Raw genomic sequence first — 21418 nt, 5'->3', positions numbered from 1 at the left:
CTCTGAGTCTCCAAGCTCAAGGGAGAAAGTGGGGGTGAAGCCTGGGAGTTCTCTTCCGCCCTCCTCAGCGGTGGGCCATTCTGCTCTGACACGGGGACAAGCCCGTGCTGACTCATGCGGCCGCTCCGCTCCCGCAGCCAGACTTCGAGGGCTGTTATCCCGTCTCACCTTCGGCACCGGGCCCAGCAGGAGGGTAGACCGGCCACTGTCAGCAGCGCCCTGAGGGGCCTGGGAAGCCTTTCGTAGCCCATAGGTGACAACTGCCATGGGTTCTGCACTGAGAAGCCACATTCCCCCCACTTAGCCTCTGTGTGGTTGGATTTTGAGATCTAATGTAGGTGTCACATTTATCCTTATCTTTTTTTACATTTCTTTTTTTATGTCATTGTTTGGTTTGTTTTGGTTTTGCTTTTTAGGGCCCCACCCGCGGCATATGGAGGGTCTCAGGCTAGGGGTCGAATCGGAGCTGTAGCCACCGGCCTCCACCACAGCCATAGCCACGCAGGATCTGAGCCACATCTGTGACCCACACCACAGCTCACGGCCACGCCAGATCCTTCACCCACTGAGCGAGGCCAGGGATCGAACCCACATCCTAATGGATGCTAGTCGGGTTCTTAACCCACTGAGCCACCACGGGAAGTCCTGTCTTTGTTACCTTGTAATGCTCAGAGTTGATACAGCGTTCCTGCCTGTGGAGATGCTGGCCACCTCCTTCTTGCCTACATTTGAGTCGTCCGCCAGCAGTGTCTTGTCCCAATTGGTTAGTAGTTACATCGGCAGGACGGGACGAGATCCGAGCCCGGTGACACCCGCCGGGTGACTTCTCTTCCTGTTGCCATCCACTCCTTACCCCATCCTCCAGGTTGGGCTGTTGGACAGATTATGAATCTCCTTAACCATCCTAATGTCTCATCTCCTCAGCTTCCCTCTGCCCTCATCCCTTCTACCGGAGAGGACTGGTAGGAATAATAATTAGAATAAGCAATAAATAATAGTAGTTTATTATTGGAGTTTGCGCTAAAGTAGCACAGAAAGCAACTCTGAACACGGAGCATGACGTTGCTTGGGATTCAACCAGGCTCAGGCGTTCACAGGGAGCCGGGGGGTCCTGGGCAGCCCAGGCACAGAATGTGTGCTGGGTTTTGTGGGCAGAGCTTGCTTCCAAGGCGATAAAGGCCAGGAAGCCGCTGGACAGACTGCCCTGGACCTGGCATTTGAGGTGCTCATTAACCTTTGCTCATGGGCCTGCAACAGGGCTTCTTGATGGGGGCCAGTTTTTCTGCCAGTGTTGCCACAATATGGGCTGCCTCTGTACCCCAAGGCCAAACAGAAAGGCGGAGACAGAGTTGGCGGAAACAGAGAAAGTAGTTTTAATGGTCCGGCAAAGAGGGGAACACAGAAGGCTGGTGCCGCAGGGACGGTGTGCCCCCTGCCCCCCACCCCAGAGGGGGCAGTGAGGGGGCTTACAGTGGTCAAGGAGCAGCTCGTGGACATTTTCCTGATCGGTGGGTGGTGAGGAAACGGCGAGTCACTGTCATCCATGCTCTGGTTCCAAGCGGTCTGGGGTCTGCGTGCTTGTGGGCAGCATCCGGTTGACTTTTTCCCCCTGGTGGGGGCTTCAGCACCTGCCAAGCAGCTCCAACGACATGGCTCAGAATATGCTCTAGAGTCTTCGAGGAAGAGCTGAAGCTCCTTGACTTTGCTGACATTATTCTGTCTGGTGTGACAGTTTTCCCTTTTCTCTGTATTTTCTCCCTTCTCTGGTCAAATTGATTCTTGGACTACAGTTTTTCTGTAGATAAAAAGGCTGGGGGAGGACACGAGTCGGGGTCTACGCTGGGAAGGCCTCGCAGGGCCCTGCTCGCTTACATAGGGGACATCCAACAGCTTCTGGAGACCTGTTCTGGTTGTCACAACTGAGACGAATGAGGGGTCATACTTGCTATCGGGGGCGTAGAAGCCAGGGATGCAGCTCAACATCCTTTAGCGCACAGAGGACCCGCCCTCCCCAACCCAGACTTCATCCCCTTCTGCAACCTGAACCACCGAGCATTCGGGGCGGGGAACAAAAGACTCTAGTTCTGGGGTCAAGCCCAGAGAGAACTTGCCATGCAGTTCCCCCAGGTTACCCTTGTGTGTGGACAAGGATTAAGAACCACTTCCTGGAGAGTCTGGTGTGATGGAGGCCACAGAAGAACCTGACTTTCTTCATTGTCTTGTGATCAGAGGGTTTTTGGAGGGTCTTTGGCTCCTTGAGGAGGTGGCAGCAATGGAGAAACCCCACAGGAGATGGAGAGGATAAGGTGGAAGTCAAGGTAGAGGCGTTGGTGAGAGATGGTAAAAGAGCACACTGTCTAGATTAAAAAAAAAAAAATTGAGGGTTTACCGGGTGGCTCAGCTCACTGCTGTGGTGCGGGTTCCATCCCTGGCTGGGGAACTGCCACATGCTGCAGGTGCAGCCAAAAAGGTAAAAAAACAAAAAAACAAAAAACAGGAGCTCCTATCATGGCGTGGTGGAAACAATCCAACTAGGAACCATGAGGTTGTGAGTTCGATCCCTGGCCTCGCTCAGTGGGTTACGGATCCGGCGTCGCCGTGAGCTGTGGCTTGCAGATGTGACTTGGATCTGGTGTTGCTGAGGCTGTGGCGTAGGCCGGCAGCTGTAGCTCCAATTAGACCCCTAGCTTGGGAACCTCCATATGCTGAGGGGGTGGACCTAAAAAAGGAAAAAAAAAAAAAAAACCTTCTGGATGGAGGTGCCCAGGGCCCTTAGCCTAGCTAACAGACCAGACTGCTGAGGCAAGGAGAGAGGTGCCCTTTCACAATGAACATGGCCTCTGCCTAGGTACAGGGCTCCTGTGACTCCAGCGACCGCTCCAACTTGCCACTTTCTCCCAAACTGCACAACCGAATGCAACAGTCCTAGTTGGAATCTGCCTTAGCTAAGATCTCCTTTCAGGCAGGAAAGGGGCAAGGCAGGAAAGGGACGAGGTCCTGCCTTAGGGATTTAGCCAAAAATAAAGTAAATAAAATAATGAAAAAGAAAAAATGAGAAAGCATGGAGGAAGAAACCAGATCCGTCCTGAAGGCAGCCTAGAAACCCCATCCTGACGCCAGGCCACAGGGTGGAGGCTCTGAGCTGGTCCTGGTCTCCTAGGGGTGGTTGCGAACAATCCAGGAAACGGGGAAGTCTGCTTGCAGGAAGCTACAGCAGCTAGATTCCCGAGGCTGTGGATGAGCCAGGGAACTTTCTGGGCCTTGTGCTCACCCGTCAGCCGGCCCTGAAAAGAATATCTCGAGCCCCATCCCAAACCGCCCGGCAGGCTGCACGCACCCGGGGCCAGCCCTTGATTCATTCCCTTACAAAAGAGAAACCAAAAAGCTGTAGCATGGACTTTGGCGGGGGCAGAACCTCACACCGAAGTTCAAATCCCCTCTCCGCCCGTAACCCGAACCTCTGCAAGTTTCTAAGCGTCCTTCTGCTAAACTAGGGTGGGCCTAACACCGAATGCGGGGCGTGATCATGAGGGTCAAACGCATGAACTTGGACGTAACGACCTGCCGCGGTGGGCCACTCTGGAGCCCCTCTTTCCGTGCAAGACTCACGCAGCTTTCTGCACAGATGACATTGTGTTAGGCGCCGGGAATCTGGGAGGTGGTTGGGCCACCAGTGTGTGTGTTTGGGGTGAAAGGGCGCGCAATTGGGGAACAGAAAGATACTTTGGGATAATCCGGTTTGCTAGGGCCCGCCCCTGGCGCACTCAGGCCGCCCCCGCCCCCGGGGGGGGGGGAGGGGCGAGTGTCAGCCCCGCTTCCCGAAGAAGCGCTGGCACAAAAGGAGGGGGGTGGGTTGGAGCCCCAGCTGCGCCAGCGCTCCAGGGAGGCGGAGGAAGGAGGGCAGGCCCCTGGCGGGTGGGAGGGAGACGGGCGAGAGGAGGAGTTTTCCAGCTTGGCCCGCGGCGCAGCCCCTCGGTCGGGTCGGTCTCCTCCCGCCCCCGGGAAGCGCACAGCGCAGCCGAGCCGAGCGCAGCGCCGGTGAGCATGGGGAGCCCCGCACTCCGGCCCGCGCTGCTGCTGCTGCCGCCGCTGTTGCTGCTGCTGAGGGTCCCGCCGAGCCGCGGCTTCCCAGGTAGGGCCGGGGGCGGGGTCGCCTCCCCAGCGGGCGCCGAGGACCCTTGGCTCGGCGGGAGGGCGGTTTCGGGGCGCCCTTTGTTTGCTCGGACCTGGGCTGCCCCCTCCCCGGGGAGACGGGGGTGACGCGGGGCGGGGGCTCGTGTCCTGGCACTGGGAGGAGAGAGCCTACTGTCAGCCCCGCCGGGCGCCGTGAGCCCGAGGACCCTCTGTGCCTGGGGTTCCAGGGGGCCGATCAAACCCACGTTGGCGCTGGAGAAGTTCTGCCACGGGCTGCTTTCTCACTCTCTCTCGGAGTTTTGCCTCTCCCACGACGGGGGGCTCAGGGTGCTGGCAGCTAGTCACGGAAGGAGCCCCTGCCTCCTCCCACTCGAGGTCGCGGGCCACCCCCCCCCGGGGGGGGCGGCAGGGATGAGCCACAGGAGAACGACTCCCGTGGACAGCACCGGTCGGGGGGGTGCTCTGCCGCATCTCCGTACCCCCCCTGCTGGGGATTCTGAGAAAGTCTGCACCTCTGGGGGAGAGGTGCCAGCTGAGAGTGGTGACATGTGGCAAGCGCTCCATTAGCCCCAGGGAAAGAAGACTACACGGGCGGGCCGGGCGGGCTCTGCTAGACTTGGGGGTGTGGCTACTTGTGGCTGGTGGGCGTGGTCTGTAACATCTAAGGAAACCCCCGTGTCTATTAGGGCTCTCCTGGTGTTGACAAAACCTTTGGAGATGCCCTTTAAAAAGCTCCAGCTAACCCCCTCGTCCCAGAGTCTTAAGTTAACCAAGAGCGTCCGGGGAGCTGGGCGACATGGATGCGCTCCTGTCCCCCAGGAATGGAGAAGAGCTCCAAGGGAACTTTTTAATTTAGGGTTAATGGGAAAGTGGGTGACTATAGGGCGGACAAATATCTGACTTTACCATCTGGGGTCTGAGAAACGAACCCACCAACTTCTGGGTGAGGGATGGCAGGGGAGGATTCCCAGAGAACCTGCTCTGCTCAGGAAATGCAGGGAGGGCTGCTGGAGAGTCTCTGCACGGTCCCAAATGAATGAATGAATCGAACAAAGGTATAAAGTGATAATCCGGAACATTTGTGTTTTGAGCTGACTCTCGTAAATTTTAAGCTGTTTATTAGGACCTGGTGGAGCCTTGCTCAGCCCAGGGGCCCTCTTTTCCCATCTGCCCTCCGGCTCTCCTTCCCTCACCCTCTATCTTTATACAGCATCGCTTGCTGCCAGGGTCCAGCCACCCACAGATGGGTTTCCAGCTTGGGCGCTTGCAACCCTCCCGTCCTTTGTGGGAACTGGCCCAGGCTGGCCGGACTCCCTCCACCAGCCTGCAGGCTGTCCCCAGCTTGGCACATCCCAATGAGGTCTTTCAGGAAATGTGCTCTGCGGGAGCTGTTGATTCCAAAGGAAGGGATTTCAGTCCAAGCCAGAGGTTTTGGAAGGCTGGAGAGGGGAGACTCTTGAGGCCTGTGGGTCCTGAGGCAAATTAAGTCAGCCGAGTTCACCCCGAGTACTGACTGCGTACTCAAAATCTGGCTGGCAGATTTTGCAGATCATTTCAGGTAGTATCGTGTCTCCGCTAAGAGAGAAGGTGAGAAGGTTGGAATCAGGAACCTCTGAAGAGAGAGATGGGGATCCAGGGGCCCCCTCAGCCCCTCAATTTATATAACCATCTGAGATTTACTAGCAAATCTGTCAGAGAAAATCATTCCCATTCCCACTCCTAGAAGGTCTCTGGCGTTCTTCCATCTTTGAACTTGGTACAGCTTTTCTGGCTCTCTGATTTATTCTTTGCAGCCCAGCAAAGACACGGTGTCTGTGAAAACCCACATGAAATGTATGGAAAGTTCATAGCAGCATTTATCTGTGTTGGGTTGTGTTTATTTGCCTGTAAGATAGAATTTCTTACCCTGTTCTTTGTTTTTGTTTTTATGGGGGGGATTGACATATATTCGTTTCAGGTGTATGGCATAATGATTCGATATTTGTATACATTGCACAGTGATGGCCACTGTCAGTCTAGTTACCATCCGTCACGGTACATAGTTACGAATTTTTTTCTTCTTTTTTCTTGCGATGAGGACTTTTAAGATCAATACGGTATTATTAAGGAGAGTCACCACGCTGTACATTACATCCCATGACTTGTTTACTTTAAAGCCAGAAATTTGTGCATTTCGATACCGTTCACCCATTTCACCCACTCCCTACTCCTCTTCTCCTCTGGCAACCAGCAATTTGTTCTCTGTATCTATGAGCTTAGGTTTTTGAAACATTTTTTGGAGTCCACATAAAAATACCGAGATCATACGGTATTTATCTTTCTCTGTCTGACTTATTTAACTTAGCTTAATGCCCTCAAGGTCCATGTTGTCACAAATGGCAGCTGTCAATTCTTTTTTACGGCTAAGTAATATTCCATTGTATATAAATAGTGGTATTTTTAATATTCATCCATTGATGGATACTTAAGCTGCTTCTGTATCTTGGCTTGTATAAATAACTCTGCAGTGAACATGGGGGTGCATCTATTTTTTTGAATTAATATTTTCTTTTTCTTCAGATAAATACCCAGAAGTGGAATTGCTGAATCATATACTAGCTCTATTGTTAATTTCGGAGGCACCTCCATACTGTTTTCCATAGTTTGGCCACATCAATTTACATTCCAGCCAACAGTGCACAAGGGTTCCCTTTGCCCCACATCCGAGCCAAGACTTGCTATTTCTTATCTTTGAGGACAATAGCCACTTGAACAGGTGTGAGGTGCTATCTCATTGTGGGTTTGCCTTGCATTTCCGCTTTATTCTGTCCTTAAACGAACTCTTGAAACCTCATTTACATCTGAGATTTTGTTTGGAGGGTCACTCCACCTCTTTCCGCAAGCCACACTGCAGATGGAGAATGAGCGCCGTGGCCACTGAGGGAAGCTCCGTGAATCTGACGCCTGGAGAAAACTGGTGAGGTAGCGTGGTTTCCCCAGCCAGGAAAACCGAGTGTGGTTTGCAGCAAAGCCAAACCAGACCACAGCAGCCAAAGCAGTCTTTTAAAATGCCCCATTTGGAGATAAGTATTAGGAACTGAACACCTGGCTTGGGATATACAATTAAAGTCACATCAGGAGCAGGTTAAGCCAGAAATGTCTATTTGGGTTTAAAACATGTAATCAGCTGACAGAATTCCTCTGCATTAAAAAGGAGAGTGGAAGAGCCGGATATCTTCATCTGGCATTTTCTTCATTGACAACACTTTTAGTGCAGGGTATGGCTGTTGCGGCTTCTCATTTCCCACATTTGTGAGCTGAAAGAGACAAGAGAACCCGTCACTAAATCACCATCTGCAAACCTCCTCACCTCCTCCATCCTCACACCAAGGTTTAAATATGGCCCGTCTTGTCAATTACTTCTACAACATTCTCACCTTTAGTCTCTCTTAGAACAAATCACTCTAGGAGTTCCCATCATGGCGCAGTGGTTAACGAATCAGACTAGGAACCATGAGGTTGCAGGTTCAATCCCTGGCCTGGCTCCGCAGGTTTAAGGATCCAGCCTTGCCGTGAGTTGTGGTGTAGGTTGCAGACTCGGCTCGGATCCCGTGTTGCTGTGGTGTACATAGGCCGGCGGCTATAGCTCCAAAGGGCCCTAGAAAAGGCAAAAAGACTCCTCCCCCCCCCAAAAAAAGAACAACTCATTCTACTACTTTCTCTGGCCAGATACTGCTCTTTTAAATACAATTTTACTTTAATGCTAGTTTTTTTTTAATCTTACTTTATTTCTGTTTTTTAAAAAATGAATTAACTTTAGTGCTGTCGCGATCACCTGACTCTTCTACTCAGAAACGTAGATTAGCTGCCCCCTGTCCACTCTTAGGTTAACTAGAAAGTTCTTTGCTGTTTTCAGGGGACTGTACAGTTTGCCTGAAGCCTAATTTTCTAGTCCTTCTCTCCTGGCTTCCTAAAATCTGGCCCAAGTAGACTACCTGTTTTTATAAATGTTTTGGCTGTGCCTGCGGTGCGTGAAAGTTCCCTAGGCCAGGGATCAAACTCGCGCCATAGCAGCGACCCAAACCTTTGCGGTGACAATGCCAGATCCTTAACCCGCTGAGCCACCAGGGAACTTTCACTACCTGTTTTTATGGACCTGGAGTCTGATTTTCCCTTTTCTTGGTGATCGCTACTTCCCCACAGCCACTTGACTAAATTCTGCCCATGATCCAGCAAGACCCCCGCCTTGATGAAACTTTGCCTTGATCCTTTGTTTGAATGGGAAGCCTCTGCCTTCCCTGAAACACCCACAGCCTTTCCTATCTCTCTTGCAGTATTTTTGTTTGTTTGTTTGCTTTTTAGGGCCGTACCCACCGCATGTGGAAGTTCCCAGGCTAGGGGTCTGATCGGAGCTACAGCTGCCAGCCTACACCACAGCCACAGCCGTGTGGGATCCAAGCCGCATCTGCGACCTACAGCACAGCTCACGGCAACGCGGGATCCTTAATCCACTGATCTTAGCCAGGGATCAAACCCACAACTTCGTGCTTACGAGTCGGATTCGTTTCCACTACGCCACAAAGGGAACTCCTCTCTTGTGGTATTTATCAGGCATCCCACGTCTAGATTCTGAGCTCTTAAAGGCAGGATGCTGCTATCTTAGCCCTCTTGGTATTTCTCAGTGCCTAGGCAGGACCCTGGAGCCGAAAAGATATTTGTGCGTATCGAGTTAACAGTTCCCCACAGTTCAGCTGATGGGCCATTGGCCAGAGGACCTGAGAGAAACGTGTGTGCAGGTAAACAGGACTTGGGTCACCATGAACCTACATACAGAGGGACGAAGCCCTGCTGGTCATAGAGGTCGCTTTTAAATCCATGAACACCCTTCCTTTGAGCCGTAACCTTCTCTGTTGGGGGCTGTAAGATGAGATACTGACTCCAGCCACAAGCTGGAGTCTGCACTTGCTATTTTTGTTGGCTGCTTCGCTCCAGCCCCTTCCAAAGTGGTTGCATGGTTCCTTAGTCATCGCAAATACGTGTGCTACACCGATTCCCCTCTCAGAGAATGCACCTCAGACGGGTAATTGAAAGTGAAGATTGTGTTTAAACAGAAGAAGGCTGACATTGGCCCAGTTGGAACGTAGTCTGAAATGACAGCTGCCAAGTTCTGATCAATACCCAGGGTGAAGCTTCCTTCCAAAACAGCAGTGTGAATATTCACCTCACCTGACTGCCAGTTTCTAGGGAATTTCTCAAGCCAGCCCCTCGGTTCTTGATTGTGTGATTGACTGTCAGCTTTTATGGGCCATTGTTGATGGGATCTTTGAAGCCTAAATCTTTCTCTTGGCTAGCTGAATTTTCATTTGACATAGAATACATTTCTGCCTTCTCTCATGGAATCTGAGCTCTACCCAGAGACTTTTTTTTTTAATAATTTTTAAAATTATAGTTGATTTCCAGTGTTGTGCCACTTGCTGCTGTACAACAAAGTGACCCAATTGTGTGGGTGTATATACATATATTTTCTTATATATTATATATACCTTTCTGTCTCTCTCTCTTTTTTTTTTTTTTTTGTCTTTTTGTCTTTTAGGGCCACACTGGTGGCATATGGAGATTCCCAGCCTAGGAGTCGAGTCGGAGCTATAGCCGCCAGCCTACACCAGGGCCACAGCCACGAAGGATCTGAGCTGCATCTGTGACGTACACCACAGCTCATGGCAACGCCAGATCCTTAACCCACTGAGCCAGGCTAGGGATCGAGCCCGCATCCTCATGCATGCTAGTCGGGTTTGTTAACCACTGAGCCACGACGAGAACTCCTACATTCCTTTTCTTATATGATCTTCCATCATGGTCTGTCCCAGGTGATTGGATATAGTTCCCTGTGCTGTATGGTAGGAGCTCGTTGTTTATCCATGCTAAATGTAATAGTCTGCATCTACCACCCCTAAACTCCCATCCCACAAGACTTTCTTTTTAAAGTGGACATGGAAAGATGGAGTGCTCAGGATGTGGGGGGTGAAAAAGGTAGGGAATTACTCCTGTCAGCAGCTTTCTGGCTTCGGGGGAAATAGACACCAAGTTATCTAAGGTCGTAAATGTTATAACGCAGATGGGTTGACAGGCCCTGGGAAGCACTGAGAGGAGCCACGCAGGAAGGAAGACTGGGCCTGGAGATGGAAGAATGATGTTGGGAGGTGCTGATACCAGTGTTAGTGACACGACAGGCCCAAGGAAGGCTAGCGTAGGGGGTTCTTCTGGGCTTCCTTCTCTGAGAACATTTTGAAATTGGAAACCAAAATCCGCGTGGGTGTTCTTTTTCTGGGGAGAAGGCCCCATCCCAATTCAGAACCAGTACTCGCTAGAGCATCTTTGAGAATTCTATGAGAGAACGTGCACTTAATGGGCGCAAAAGTCAACATATAAGATGAAATTGCCAGAGTCGGGAAGCTTTGAACCAATGATCAGGCGGCCTCCTGAGTTATAACCACAGGTACAATTTCCTTTTCTCATTTAAAAAAGTTGACACCAAACAAAGCAGTCATAACCCTAGGTTGTAATTCCCTTCAGGCCTGGGCCAGTGACTTGTAGCCCTCACTTAGCAGAGCGTCTGGACCGTGGGGCGGGATCTTTGGTCTTATTGGTGGGTCGACTGCATAATGGAAGTCATTGTGACAGGGAATCAACGCATTCCGTTTCAAATATCCCTGCAGGATTTAGCCAGAATTTCCAAGATGCTAATCCGCAAAGAAAAAGAAATGTGAGATAGCAGAATATCAGAGGCAATTTGCAAGACCCTGAACAAAAGATCCGTTTGGACAGGCAACAAGTTGGGGGGCACAGCTCATTGCGGAGGCTTTTGAATTTCAGATCACCCTAGGACACTGTTCTAGGAGACTTAGAGACTTCAGGGAGTTGGGGTGGGGGTGGGGGAGGGCGGGCAGGGTTTTGAGAGAAAGATTTAGGGATAAAGCTTGTGCAAGAGGAAAGTCCCTGGTAGCTTTGCTGAGCTCCCGAGTGGTCCAGATGGTAATTGGCTGCACCTGGGTATGACGGGCACAGGACACACTCTGGCCTCAGAAACCTCTGGAACACTCATTCCCAAGCCGAGTGATTCACTGCCCGGTAATCCTTAGCTCAGACTGGATGCGTCTTTCTGCATTGTTCTCCAGGGAGGAGATAAATGGGTTTGGACAAAGTGGCTGGGATTATCCCAAAGGTCTGGGGTTGTAAATTAAGTATATGGGTTTTAAAAGTTGTTTTTTTTTTTTTTTTTTTTCCCTGAGTAACAGATCCAAACATAGAATTTGGGGGCGGACTTTCTGCCTTGGCCTTGCAATATCATCACACTGTTGGTTCTGCCCTGCTCTTAGAGTGACCTGTGCTGTGATGGGTCCCACGCTGATTCCCCCGTTGTCGCTGGCTCTCTGCAGTTGTGCCCAGTTTTGCCTGAGGAGCGTCCAGCTCCTGGATGCCAAGAGCACCCCAGGACCCCCTGCCGGATGCCTCTGGCCTGTCGTTTACCATGTGGGTGGCTGAGCTGAATGCCCCTGCCAGTTCCAGGGATTGAGGCGTGTTCGAAAACACTGGTTAAATTAGGGCCACAGGGCAAGCAAGGATTGAGCCAGGCTCTGGCAGGCCGCTTGTGGCGTGTCGAGGAAGTGGTGGCCTGGCCACGTCCTCCACCTTCGGAGACTGCCCCCGGGGTGGCTGTTCTGTGTGGGAACTCTGACAGACTTGTTGCCACTGACTCAGCATTTGTCAGGCAAAGGCTCCCATTCCCTTAAGTACCCAATGTTGAAATCCTGGTTCCACTCAGATCCTAACTCAGCTTTCCAAAGAGCAGGCTCAGACTGTTTCACCATGATCTTCTCATGGACCTGACGTCTCCAGCCGTGTGAGCAGCCACGGAGTCTGGTTCCCTCCGTGTCCTCTCGGCTGAGCAGGGAGCCTGGCCCCCGAGCTGCTCTCGGTGACTCTGTAGAATGACACCTGCTGGGGAGCAGGCCTCTGGCCAGGACTGAGCTGCTGGCTGGGTGTCTGGGGCGCTACCTAGATTCACACGGGAGTGTCTCATCCACGTCCAGACTCCCCTGCATGGACCACCTAATTCAGGTGGCATCTCAGCCCAAGGGGGCGCCCGAGATGGACTCCCCATGTCTCATTGATGAGCCTCCAAGGTCCAGCGAGTGGCAGGGAGTTGCTTGGGGTCCCCCGGCGAGTTAGAAGCAGAGCTGGGTTTAGAAATCTGTCTGGTGACTCCAGGATTTCTTTTACTCTGCCGGCAGGTACTAAAATCGAGTTTGTTTTTTTTTCTCTTTTTTGGCAACCCCTCGACATATGGAGTTTCCGGGCCAGGGATCAGATCCGAGCCATAGTTGTGACCTACGCTGCAACTGCGGCAATGCTGGATCCTTCCCATCGTGCCGGACTGGGGATTGAACCTGCGCCCCAGCACTCCAGAGATGCCGCTGATCCCATTGCAGCACAGCAGGAACTTCCTAAAGCCAGTTTTTGAGTGGCTGCTACACATCAGGCACTGGGCCAGCCCTGAACCCTGTCCCTGCTGTATTTCCACATGGTTCTCCATGTCAACCCTTGGCTGCAACCTTGGAGTCTCACTCCCTGGGCTGCTCGGGTGACCTCGAGGGTTTTGACAAGTTGCTGCCCCGAGACCAATCCTTGCCCCCTCTTGTCGAGGTCTCAAAAGCTGCCTCTCTGTGCCACTGGCCTGGAGCTCCTCAACTGATACATCGTGAAATTCTCCCCAGCTTTATTGTGATATCATTCACAGACCCTACCACCTACCCACTTAATTCAGTGAGTTGTGTATCCATCACAAGTTGAGAACATTTTCCTTACCCCTAAAAGAAACCCCGCACCCCTGAACCATCTCTCCCCACTCCCTCTCCACAGCCCTAAGCCACTGCTCAAGTATTTTCTGTCGCTATAGATTTTCCTATTTTTACCCTTCCATATAAATGGACTCACCCAGTATTTGTCCTTTTGTGTCTGGCTTCTTTCACTTAGCATAATGTTTTCAAGATTCATCCATGTTGTAGCACACGTCAGAACTTGACCCTTTTTTTTTTTTTTTTTGTCTTTTTAGGGCCTCACCCGAGGCATGTGGAGGTTCCCAAGCTAGGAGTTGAATCGGATCTGTACCTGCCAGCCTACACCACAGCCACAGCAACGCCAGATCCCAGACACGTCTTCGGCCTACACCACAGCTCACGGCAATGACGGAGCCTCAACCCACTGAGCGAGGCCAGGGATTGAACACACAACCTCATGATTCCTAGTCAGGTTCATTAACTACTGAGCCATGACGGGATCTCTGACAACTTGACCCTTTTCTCTCTTTTTTTTGTCTTTTGTCTTTTTAGGGCCACACCCACGGCATATGGAGGGTCCCAGGCTAGGGGTCTAATTGGAGCTGCAGCCTACACCACAGCCACAGCCACATGGGATCCGAGCCATGCCTGTGACCTGCACCACAGCTCACGGCAACACCGGATCCTTAACCCACTGAGCGAGGCCAGGGATCAAACCTGCAACCTCATGGTTCCTAGTCGGATTCGTTAGCCACTACACCATGACAGGAACTCCAGCTTGACCCTTTTTCATGGCTGAATTGTATTCCATTGTGTGGATAGACTCCATTTTATCTGTTCATCAGTTGATGGATCATTATGAGTATTGCTGCAATGAATAGGCAGGTATGAGTTTCTGTGTGGACCTGGGTTTTCATCTCTCTTGGGTAGGTCCTTAGGAGTGGAATCGTTGGGTTATATGGTAACTGTGCTTAACCACTGGGGGAACTGCCAGACTGTTTTCCAGAGTGACTCTACCCTTTTACATTCCCACCAGCAGTGTGGGATGCTGCCGATTTCTCTACGGCTTTACCAGCTCTTGAAATTAACTTTTTGGTTAAATAATGTCATTATATCTCAGTTCATTAACAGCTTCTGTTCAAGGGCTGAGTGACAAAACAGTGTCTGTGCTGCCAACTATGGCAGCAGACTGGCGAGAGTCACCTCAGGGGGCCTGCCACCCTCTCGCTGCTGGCTGCAGGCCACCGCTAGTCCCTAAGGCGCTTTGGGCAGGTGAGAGAAAGGTGCTAGGTCTACCCACAGGTAATGCTATAGGCAGGGACCTTGGAGACAGACTTTCTGCTAAGTAGGGGAAGCGTAGAGACAGGCTCAGGACTCAAGACTTAAAGAGCAGAGGGCAGCACGGTTTGAGACCCTGCCTGCTCTTTGTGTGTGGGTGATGGTGGATGCTGTGGTGTAGACAACTTCCTAAATACTCATCTCTGCGGCATTCCTGGGTGTTAGTAGCTCAGGCCCAGGTGAGACAGAGCTCTGGGCCCCATGTTCTTTCACAGTTTGCGATTGTTATAAAGGAGAACAGGAGTTCCCCGGTGGCACAGTGGGTTAAGGATCTGGCCCTGCCACTGCTGTGGCTTGGGTCACTGCTGTGGCACAGGTTCGATCCCTGGCCTGGGAACTTTAGCATGCCACAGGCGTGACCAAAATTACATACTTAAATAAAATAAAGAGGAGAGGGAGTTCCTGTTAGGGCTCAGTGGAAATGAACCCGACTAGTGTCCATGAGGATTTGGGTTCGACCCCTGGCCTCCCTCAGTGGGTTAAGGATCCGGCATTGCAGTGAGGTTGCAGATGTGGCTTGGATCTGGCGTTGCTGTCACTCTGGCGTAGGTTGGCAGCTATAGCTCCTATTCCACCCCTAGTCTGGGAACCTCCATATGCTGCACCTGTGACCCTAAAAGCAATCAATCAATCGATCGATCAATCAAAATAAGAGAAGAAAACAAAAAGCTATGCTTGCATGTCCGCGGCATCCTCTCGAGCTTGAATCTTTGGGTCACCTGCGAGCCGAGCAGGCAAGTCAGAAGCTCCGGCCCCACCGGAGACCTACTGCCTCTTCATGCACCTTTGAACGAGATCCCTCCAATGCTTCCTGTGTACCTTGGAACTGGAGAAGGATGGGTCTGTGGTTGGCTTTAGCCCTTTGCCCAGACGGGGTGACTGGCCTGTTGATAAGGGCCCCTCCCCTCCCCTGTCCCTTCCGCCCTGGGCTTTGCCTTCATCACGGCATCCTCTCCACTTCCTTTCCTAAGTCCCCGACATTCCTGAGATAAGCATGTGCAGGCTTTCCTTTTCTGCTCCCTCTCCTAACTCCAAAACAAACCCCACCCCTGGGGGGGGGGGCCCTCGACCGCATCTCCTTTCAAGTCCTCCTGCCTGCAGTGCAGCCCCTGCCTGGCGAATCTCCAGCGGCAGCAGGGATGGGGAGCAGGCACCTCGCGGGCCTTTGCCCTGCAGCTCAGCTGTAGCTGAGAAATAACTTCAGCTCTTTGAGGCCCTAGAAGTGTTATGAGGGCAGCTCGTGCCTCCCTAGCAAGGCCGTGTACTGGGAATGAGAATTTCTGCAGTCGACCAGCCCTTAAAGGCACAGGGGCTACACATTTTTGGATCAGAGACTGACTGCGCTGGGGTTAGGAAGGAGGCAGCACCTTGGAGGGTGGGTGAGGTTGACACCAGTGAGGAAGTCGGGGGCGGGGGGTGGGCAGGGGCACACCCCGCCCCTCTCGTGAAGCCCCCCATGCCCCTCAAACCAGGCAAGGAAGGAAAACTGAAGTGTTTAGCAGCACTAAAAGGGGGCCCCCCACCGTCTGGGGGCTTTGGGTAAGCGGTTCCCAGCCCAGCAGTGGTTTGGGGACAGGCTGAATCAGGATGACCTGGGGAGTCTGATGAAATGACGATTCCCTGAATGCCTCCCCCCAGCCCCACCCCCACCCCAGCCTCTGTACGACCTGAGTGGGAACCTGTCATCTAGGGCGGGGGGTCTGCAAACTAAGTCTGGACAGGCCAGATGCCACCCTCCACCGTCTGGTTTGGTAGATGACCCGTGAGCTAAGAATGGTGTTTGCATTTGCAAGGGGTGGAAACTCGAAAGGAGAAGCCAATTGTGTAACACGTGACAGTGCCATGAAATTCCGATACCAGTGTCACTGGAACCCAGCCGTGCTCCTTTGTTTGGGTTGTTGTCTGCGGCTGCTTGGCGATAAGTGGCGGAGTAGCGTAGCTGTGACAGAGCCCGTATGGCCTGCAAAGCTGAAACGTATTTCTTCTCTGGCTCTTTAGAGGGAAATTTGCCAACCCCTTAACGGGGACCTTGCCGCTGAGAGTAGAGACTGAGGCCAGCCTGGCCCCAGAGCTCTAGAGACATGGAGGAATTAGACCGGGGAAATCAGAGCTGACCTTTCGCAAGGTTCCAAGGTGTTCAGGGCTGTTGCTCCTTCACCGTGAGAACTCATCTTGGCCTTTGCCAGGGCGTCTTTGAAGCCGTCCGGGCCAGCATGCTGTAACTGGCACCATACCCTGTGCTTTTCTTTATCTGCCAGATACCTGGCTGTCTCTTCTCTCCGAGGCTCAGGAACCTCGCGATAGCCTCTAGAAACTAGGCCCCTGTTTTCTTCTCACCAGTTCTTGGCCCAGGCCTGGTATCCTAATCCCAGACTGGAGGTGGACCGGCCCTGGCTCCCGCTGGACAGTCTTGCTGGAGGCTGAGTGGATTTCTGCACCACGGGCTTGGGGCTCTCCAGCTCTGCTGCCCTGCCAGGGGCCACCTCCACGGTGTGGCCCGCAGCCCTTCTCTGCCCCCATCGCTGCTCAGGCCTGGACTCAGACATCTGTCTTTGACTGGTTGCTGTTGGTTCTGGAGCCTGTGATCGTTCTGCTGGGCGGGAGCATCCCGGTAGAACATTTTCCAAAAGTGGCTGCTTCCCAGGGCGATGCATAGATGTTCTGTGGGCAGCAGAATACATTGTAAGTAAGTTGGGAAACGCTGGGTTCCAGTAGGTTTCTTTACGGCAGGACTGCTCAGGGTCATTGATTGACCAGGGTCATTGTTACCCTTCCGGAGAGAACCAATCGTGAGGACCACAGGATCTCAGGTTGTGGTCCCCAGACCAGCAGCAGCAGCACCTGTGAACTTACTAGATGCGTAGATTCTCGGGCCCCACCCCAGAGCTGTTGAATCAGAAGCTGGCTGTGGGGGAAGGAGGGCCCAGCAACCGTGTTAGAACAATTCCTTCAGGTGCTTCTGATGGCTGTTCAAGTGTGAGAAGCACTGGTGTGGACATTTCCAAGCTATTTTCTTACAGCATCTCAGGAGACTAGTGTTTCTTCTTTGCTGTTGTTAGAGGGAACTGTGTCTTTGGTCTCAAGACCGGACATTTGGGAAGATGACTTTGAATTGCCTGAAGCATTTACTGGGGGCAGGGACCACTGCCGGCTCAAGGGGGAAATAAGAAGCAAAACCTGGAGTTCCCATCGTGGCTCAGCGGAAACGAATCTGACTAGCATCCACGAGGACACAGGTTCGATCCCTGGCCTCGCTCAGTGGGTTGAGGATCTGGCGTTGCCGTGAGCCGTGGCGTAGGTTGTAGACGTGGCTCAGATCTGCTGTGGCTGTGGTGTAGGCCGGCAGCCGCAGCTCTGATTCGACCCCTAGCCTGGGCTCCTTCCTGTATATGCCACGGGTGCAGCCCTAAAAAGACAAAAAAAGGAAAAAGAAACGAAACTTTTGGGGAGCTCCATCTGTCCCACCTCTGGCCTGCTAGGCAGTTGTGTGCATATTTGGTGAAAAGGAGTTTCCTCTAGCTGAAAGCCACCCGCGTTTGACCGTTGCAAGTGTGTGTTCTTTGAAATGTGATTCTATAAAACGTGAAGAAAGCTGGGAGCAGCTGCTGGGATGTATTTCTTTCCATGTCTAAACGTTGTCTCCTTTCGGAAGACCTTTCCTCTGCTGCAAGATTTCCTCCTGCAAATCCCCAGCCCATCTTCCTGGCGGGTCGGGTCCATGGCTGTTGCTGGTGCCCTTGCCCGCAGCACTGGCCCTGCTTCTCAGCACGGGAAGGCCTCGGGGGGATTTCGGATCCGAGGAGATGCTCTGTCCCCCTACAGCTGTGCATTCCTTCCCAGCGCTCAGTTGCCGCCCTCTCGTCCTAGAACTTCCTCCTTGGCTCTTGGGGCCGGTGAGTGGGGTCCCGGCCTTGGGCCTGCAGGTGACTGCTTTTTGTGCTTGGCCACCAGAGAGTTGGTCAACGCTGCGTCGTCGCTTAGTTGGAAGATCTCAAGGACAGTGAGGCTTGGGGGTGAGGTGAGAGGGCTCACTGAGTCCCCACGCCCAGATCTCGGCTCTGCCTTTGTTTAAATGGAGGTGAGGCCTCGAGACCTCACAAGCCGACGGACAGGCAGGTTCCTGGTTGAGTTTTGCCTTCTGAAGAGAGTTGTAAAGAAGCAGCCTCGCCTCACCTGCTGGGAAACGGAGGCACCTTGATGCCCCCCGCCCCCCGTGGCTGTGGAGCAAGAGAGAGCTCCCATCCAGCTCCGTGTCTCCCTCGGCGAGTGCGTCCATCTGGAACCTTCTGCGGAAGGCCTGGCTGCAGGCTCCCTCCTTTCTTGGATTTTGACTGGGTCTCAGTTGACCTCTTTGGAGGACAGTTGAGCCTTTGGAAGGCCGTACCCCATTGCTTTTGTTCCGCTGTCTGGGTTTACGTTGAAGGCCAGACAGTCGGCGTTCTGTGCCGAGTGCCAACCGCCAGACTCCGGGGCTTCGGGAAGGCCCTTGGTGGGAACCGCAGCTGGTGTTTGCCGAGGGCCTCTGCTCTGCGCCAACCTCCTCAGAGGCCGGGGCCGGTCTTTTTGCTGTTTCTCTTCTTTCCCAGCTTTAGGCAGTCGGCCCAACATTAAACAATAGGAGGACACTAAACTGACAAAAAAAGTTTTTCTCCTTAGACAAGAGAATACCTTCATTTATAAAGTCAGCCGTGTAACTCTCTTTTCATTAACTGTGTAAAATCTGGCCAGAATTGAAAGTTCACAAACCACATGCTGTCTTAATTGTCTCTGCTAATTCAAGGCGGGGGGCCTGGGGAAGGCACGTACGTACCATCGGCTCTGCCTCGAGGCCTCCCTCTGGGGTCTCGTGTGGGAGCGTTTGAAGAGAAGAAGGGACATTCTCTCGGATGAAACAGCCGTGGAAGTAAGGCTGTCTCTGAGAGCTGGTGCCTGGCAGGGGTTACTGTCTTGCCACCGCCCTCCCCGCCCGCCCGCCCCGGCCCCACTATTATTATTTTCCCTGGATGAAATCAAGTTAAATGGGGAAGAGGGGAGTTCGCGTCACGGCGCAGCAGAAACGAATCTGACTAGGAACCATGAGGATGCAGGTTCGATCCCTGGCCTCGCTCAGTGGGTTCAGGATCCAGTGTTGCCGTGAGCTGTGGTGCAGGTGGCAGGCGTGGCTCGGATCTGGCGTTGCTGTGGCTGTGGGGCAGGCCAGCAGCTGTAGCTCTGATGGGTCCCCAAGCCTGGGCACCTCCATATGCTGTGGGTGTGGCCCTAAAATGACAAAAAAAAAAAAAGAAGTTGAAGAGTAGCCTTAATGGTGGAAGAAACTACATGAAGCTGATGCTTGGGTGCAAAAGAGGGAGGAAGAGTCCCCAGTAGGGTGGAGCCTAAGTTGCATGTATTGCAAGCAGTGCATGTATTGCGTTTCCTCCCTTCCCTGTCCCTCCTCCCCGGTCTGTCATTGTGACGGTGCTTCCTGGGATTCCTCCCAAATGAACTACCTGCCCCTTATCTTAGAGTCTGCTTTGAGGGGCATTCACACAAACATGGCTCAGCTGGAATTTTTTAAAATTTTGTTGCAGTGTAGTTGACTTACAGTGTTGTATTAGTTTCAGGTGTAGAGCAAAGTGAATCAGGCATACATATAAAAATATCCATTCTAGGAGTTCCTGTTGTGGCTCAGCGGGTTATAAACCCAACTAGTATCTGTGAGGATGTGGGTTCGATCCCTGGCCTTGATCAGTGGGTTCAGAATCTGGTGTTGCCAGGAGCTGTGATGTAGGTCGCAGAGGCAGCTTGGATCCCGCGTTGCTGTGGTTGTGGTGTAGGCCAGCAGCTGCAACTCTGATTCAACCCCTAGCCTGGGAACCTCCATATGCTGCAGGTGTGACCCTAAAAAGCAAACAAAAAAAGTATAAATATATCCATTCTTTTTTTTTCATATTATACATTGTTGAGTAGATTTCCCTGAGCTATACAGTAGGTTTTTTTTTTTTTTGCTTTTTAGGCCTGCACCCATGGCATATGGAGGTTCCCGGGCTTGGGGTTAAATCGGAGCTACAGCTGCCAGCCTACAACACAGACACAGCAACACTGGATCCTTAACCCACTGAGCAAGGCGAGGGATCGATCCCACAGCCTCATGGTTGCTAGTGGGATTCGTTTCCACTGTGCCATGATAGAACTCCAGTAGGTTCTTATTAATCATCAATTTTATACAGTAGTGTGTATGTTATTCCCACCCTCCCAATTCTTCCCTTCCCACAATGGTTTCCACTATGGTAACCATAAGATCAGTTTTGAAATCTGTGAGTTTATTTCTGTTTTATAAATAATCTTTGTATCATTTTTATTAGATGCCACATATAAGTGATATCATGTGATATTTGTCTTTCTCTGTCTGACTTACTACATTCAGTATGATAATCTCTAGGTGCATCTATGTTTTTGCAAATGGCATCATTTCATCCTTGTTGATGGCTGAGTAATATTCCATTGTATATATGTACCACATCTTTTGCCATTCCTCTGTCAGTGGACATTTAGGTTGCTTCCATGTCTTGGTTATTGTAAATAATGCTGCAAAGAACACTGGGGTGCATGTATCTTCTTGAATTGTGGTTTCGTCCATATCTAGGCCCAGGAGTGGGATTGCTGGATCATATATGGTGGCTCCATATTTAGTTTGTGAAGAAGCTTCTGTATTTGTTTTCTATAGTGGCCGCACCAATTTGCATTCCCACTAACAGTGTAGGAGGGTTCCCTTTTCTCCACACCCTCACCAGTATTTGTTGTTTGTAGATTTTTGACGATGGCCATTCTGACTGGTGTGAGGTGATGATACCTCATGGTGGTTTCGACTTGCATTTCTCTAATAATTAGTGATGTTGAGCAATTTTTCTTGTGATTTTGGCCATCTGTCTTCTTTGGAGAAACGTCTATTTAGTTCTTTTGCCCATTTTTTGAGTGGGTTTTATATATGTATATATATATATATATATAAAACTACATGAGATGTTTGTATATTTTGGAGATTAATGCCTTGTCGGTTGCTTTGTTTGCAAAGATTTTCTCCCATTCAGCTGGAATTCAACTCAAGATTAGTTTTTGATTCAGAATTCTTTCTGCTGCTGCCTTGATTC

The 21418-nt window shown here is 51.7% G+C and overlaps 1 protein-coding gene across 1 annotated transcript in view; it reads left to right on the top strand.

The window, feature by feature from the left end:
- Positions 1 to 3940: 3940 nt before the first annotated feature.
- SRPX (sushi repeat containing protein X-linked) overlaps positions 3941 to 21418 on the top strand; it is a 114912-nt gene continuing 97434 nt past the window's right edge. Inside the window, exon 1 of the mRNA XM_001927105.6 lies at positions 3941 to 4132. Within this exon, the coding sequence (XP_001927140.1) occupies positions 4045 to 4132 (88 nt within the window). The 5' untranslated portion in view covers positions 3941 to 4044. The remainder of the gene's footprint in view (positions 4133 to 21418) is intronic.

This window comes from Sus scrofa, chromosome X (genome assembly GCF_054392235.1).
Source record: "Sus scrofa isolate SSC_HxYL_T2T_F1_AM1 chromosome X, Sscrofa_HxYL_maternal_Yorkshire_Landrace_v2.0, whole genome shotgun sequence".
In the NCBI taxonomy this organism is placed as follows: domain Eukaryota; kingdom Metazoa; phylum Chordata; class Mammalia; order Artiodactyla; family Suidae; genus Sus; species Sus scrofa.
Note: the sequence above shows the minus strand (reverse complement) of the source record. Positions and strands in the feature narration are given on the sequence as shown.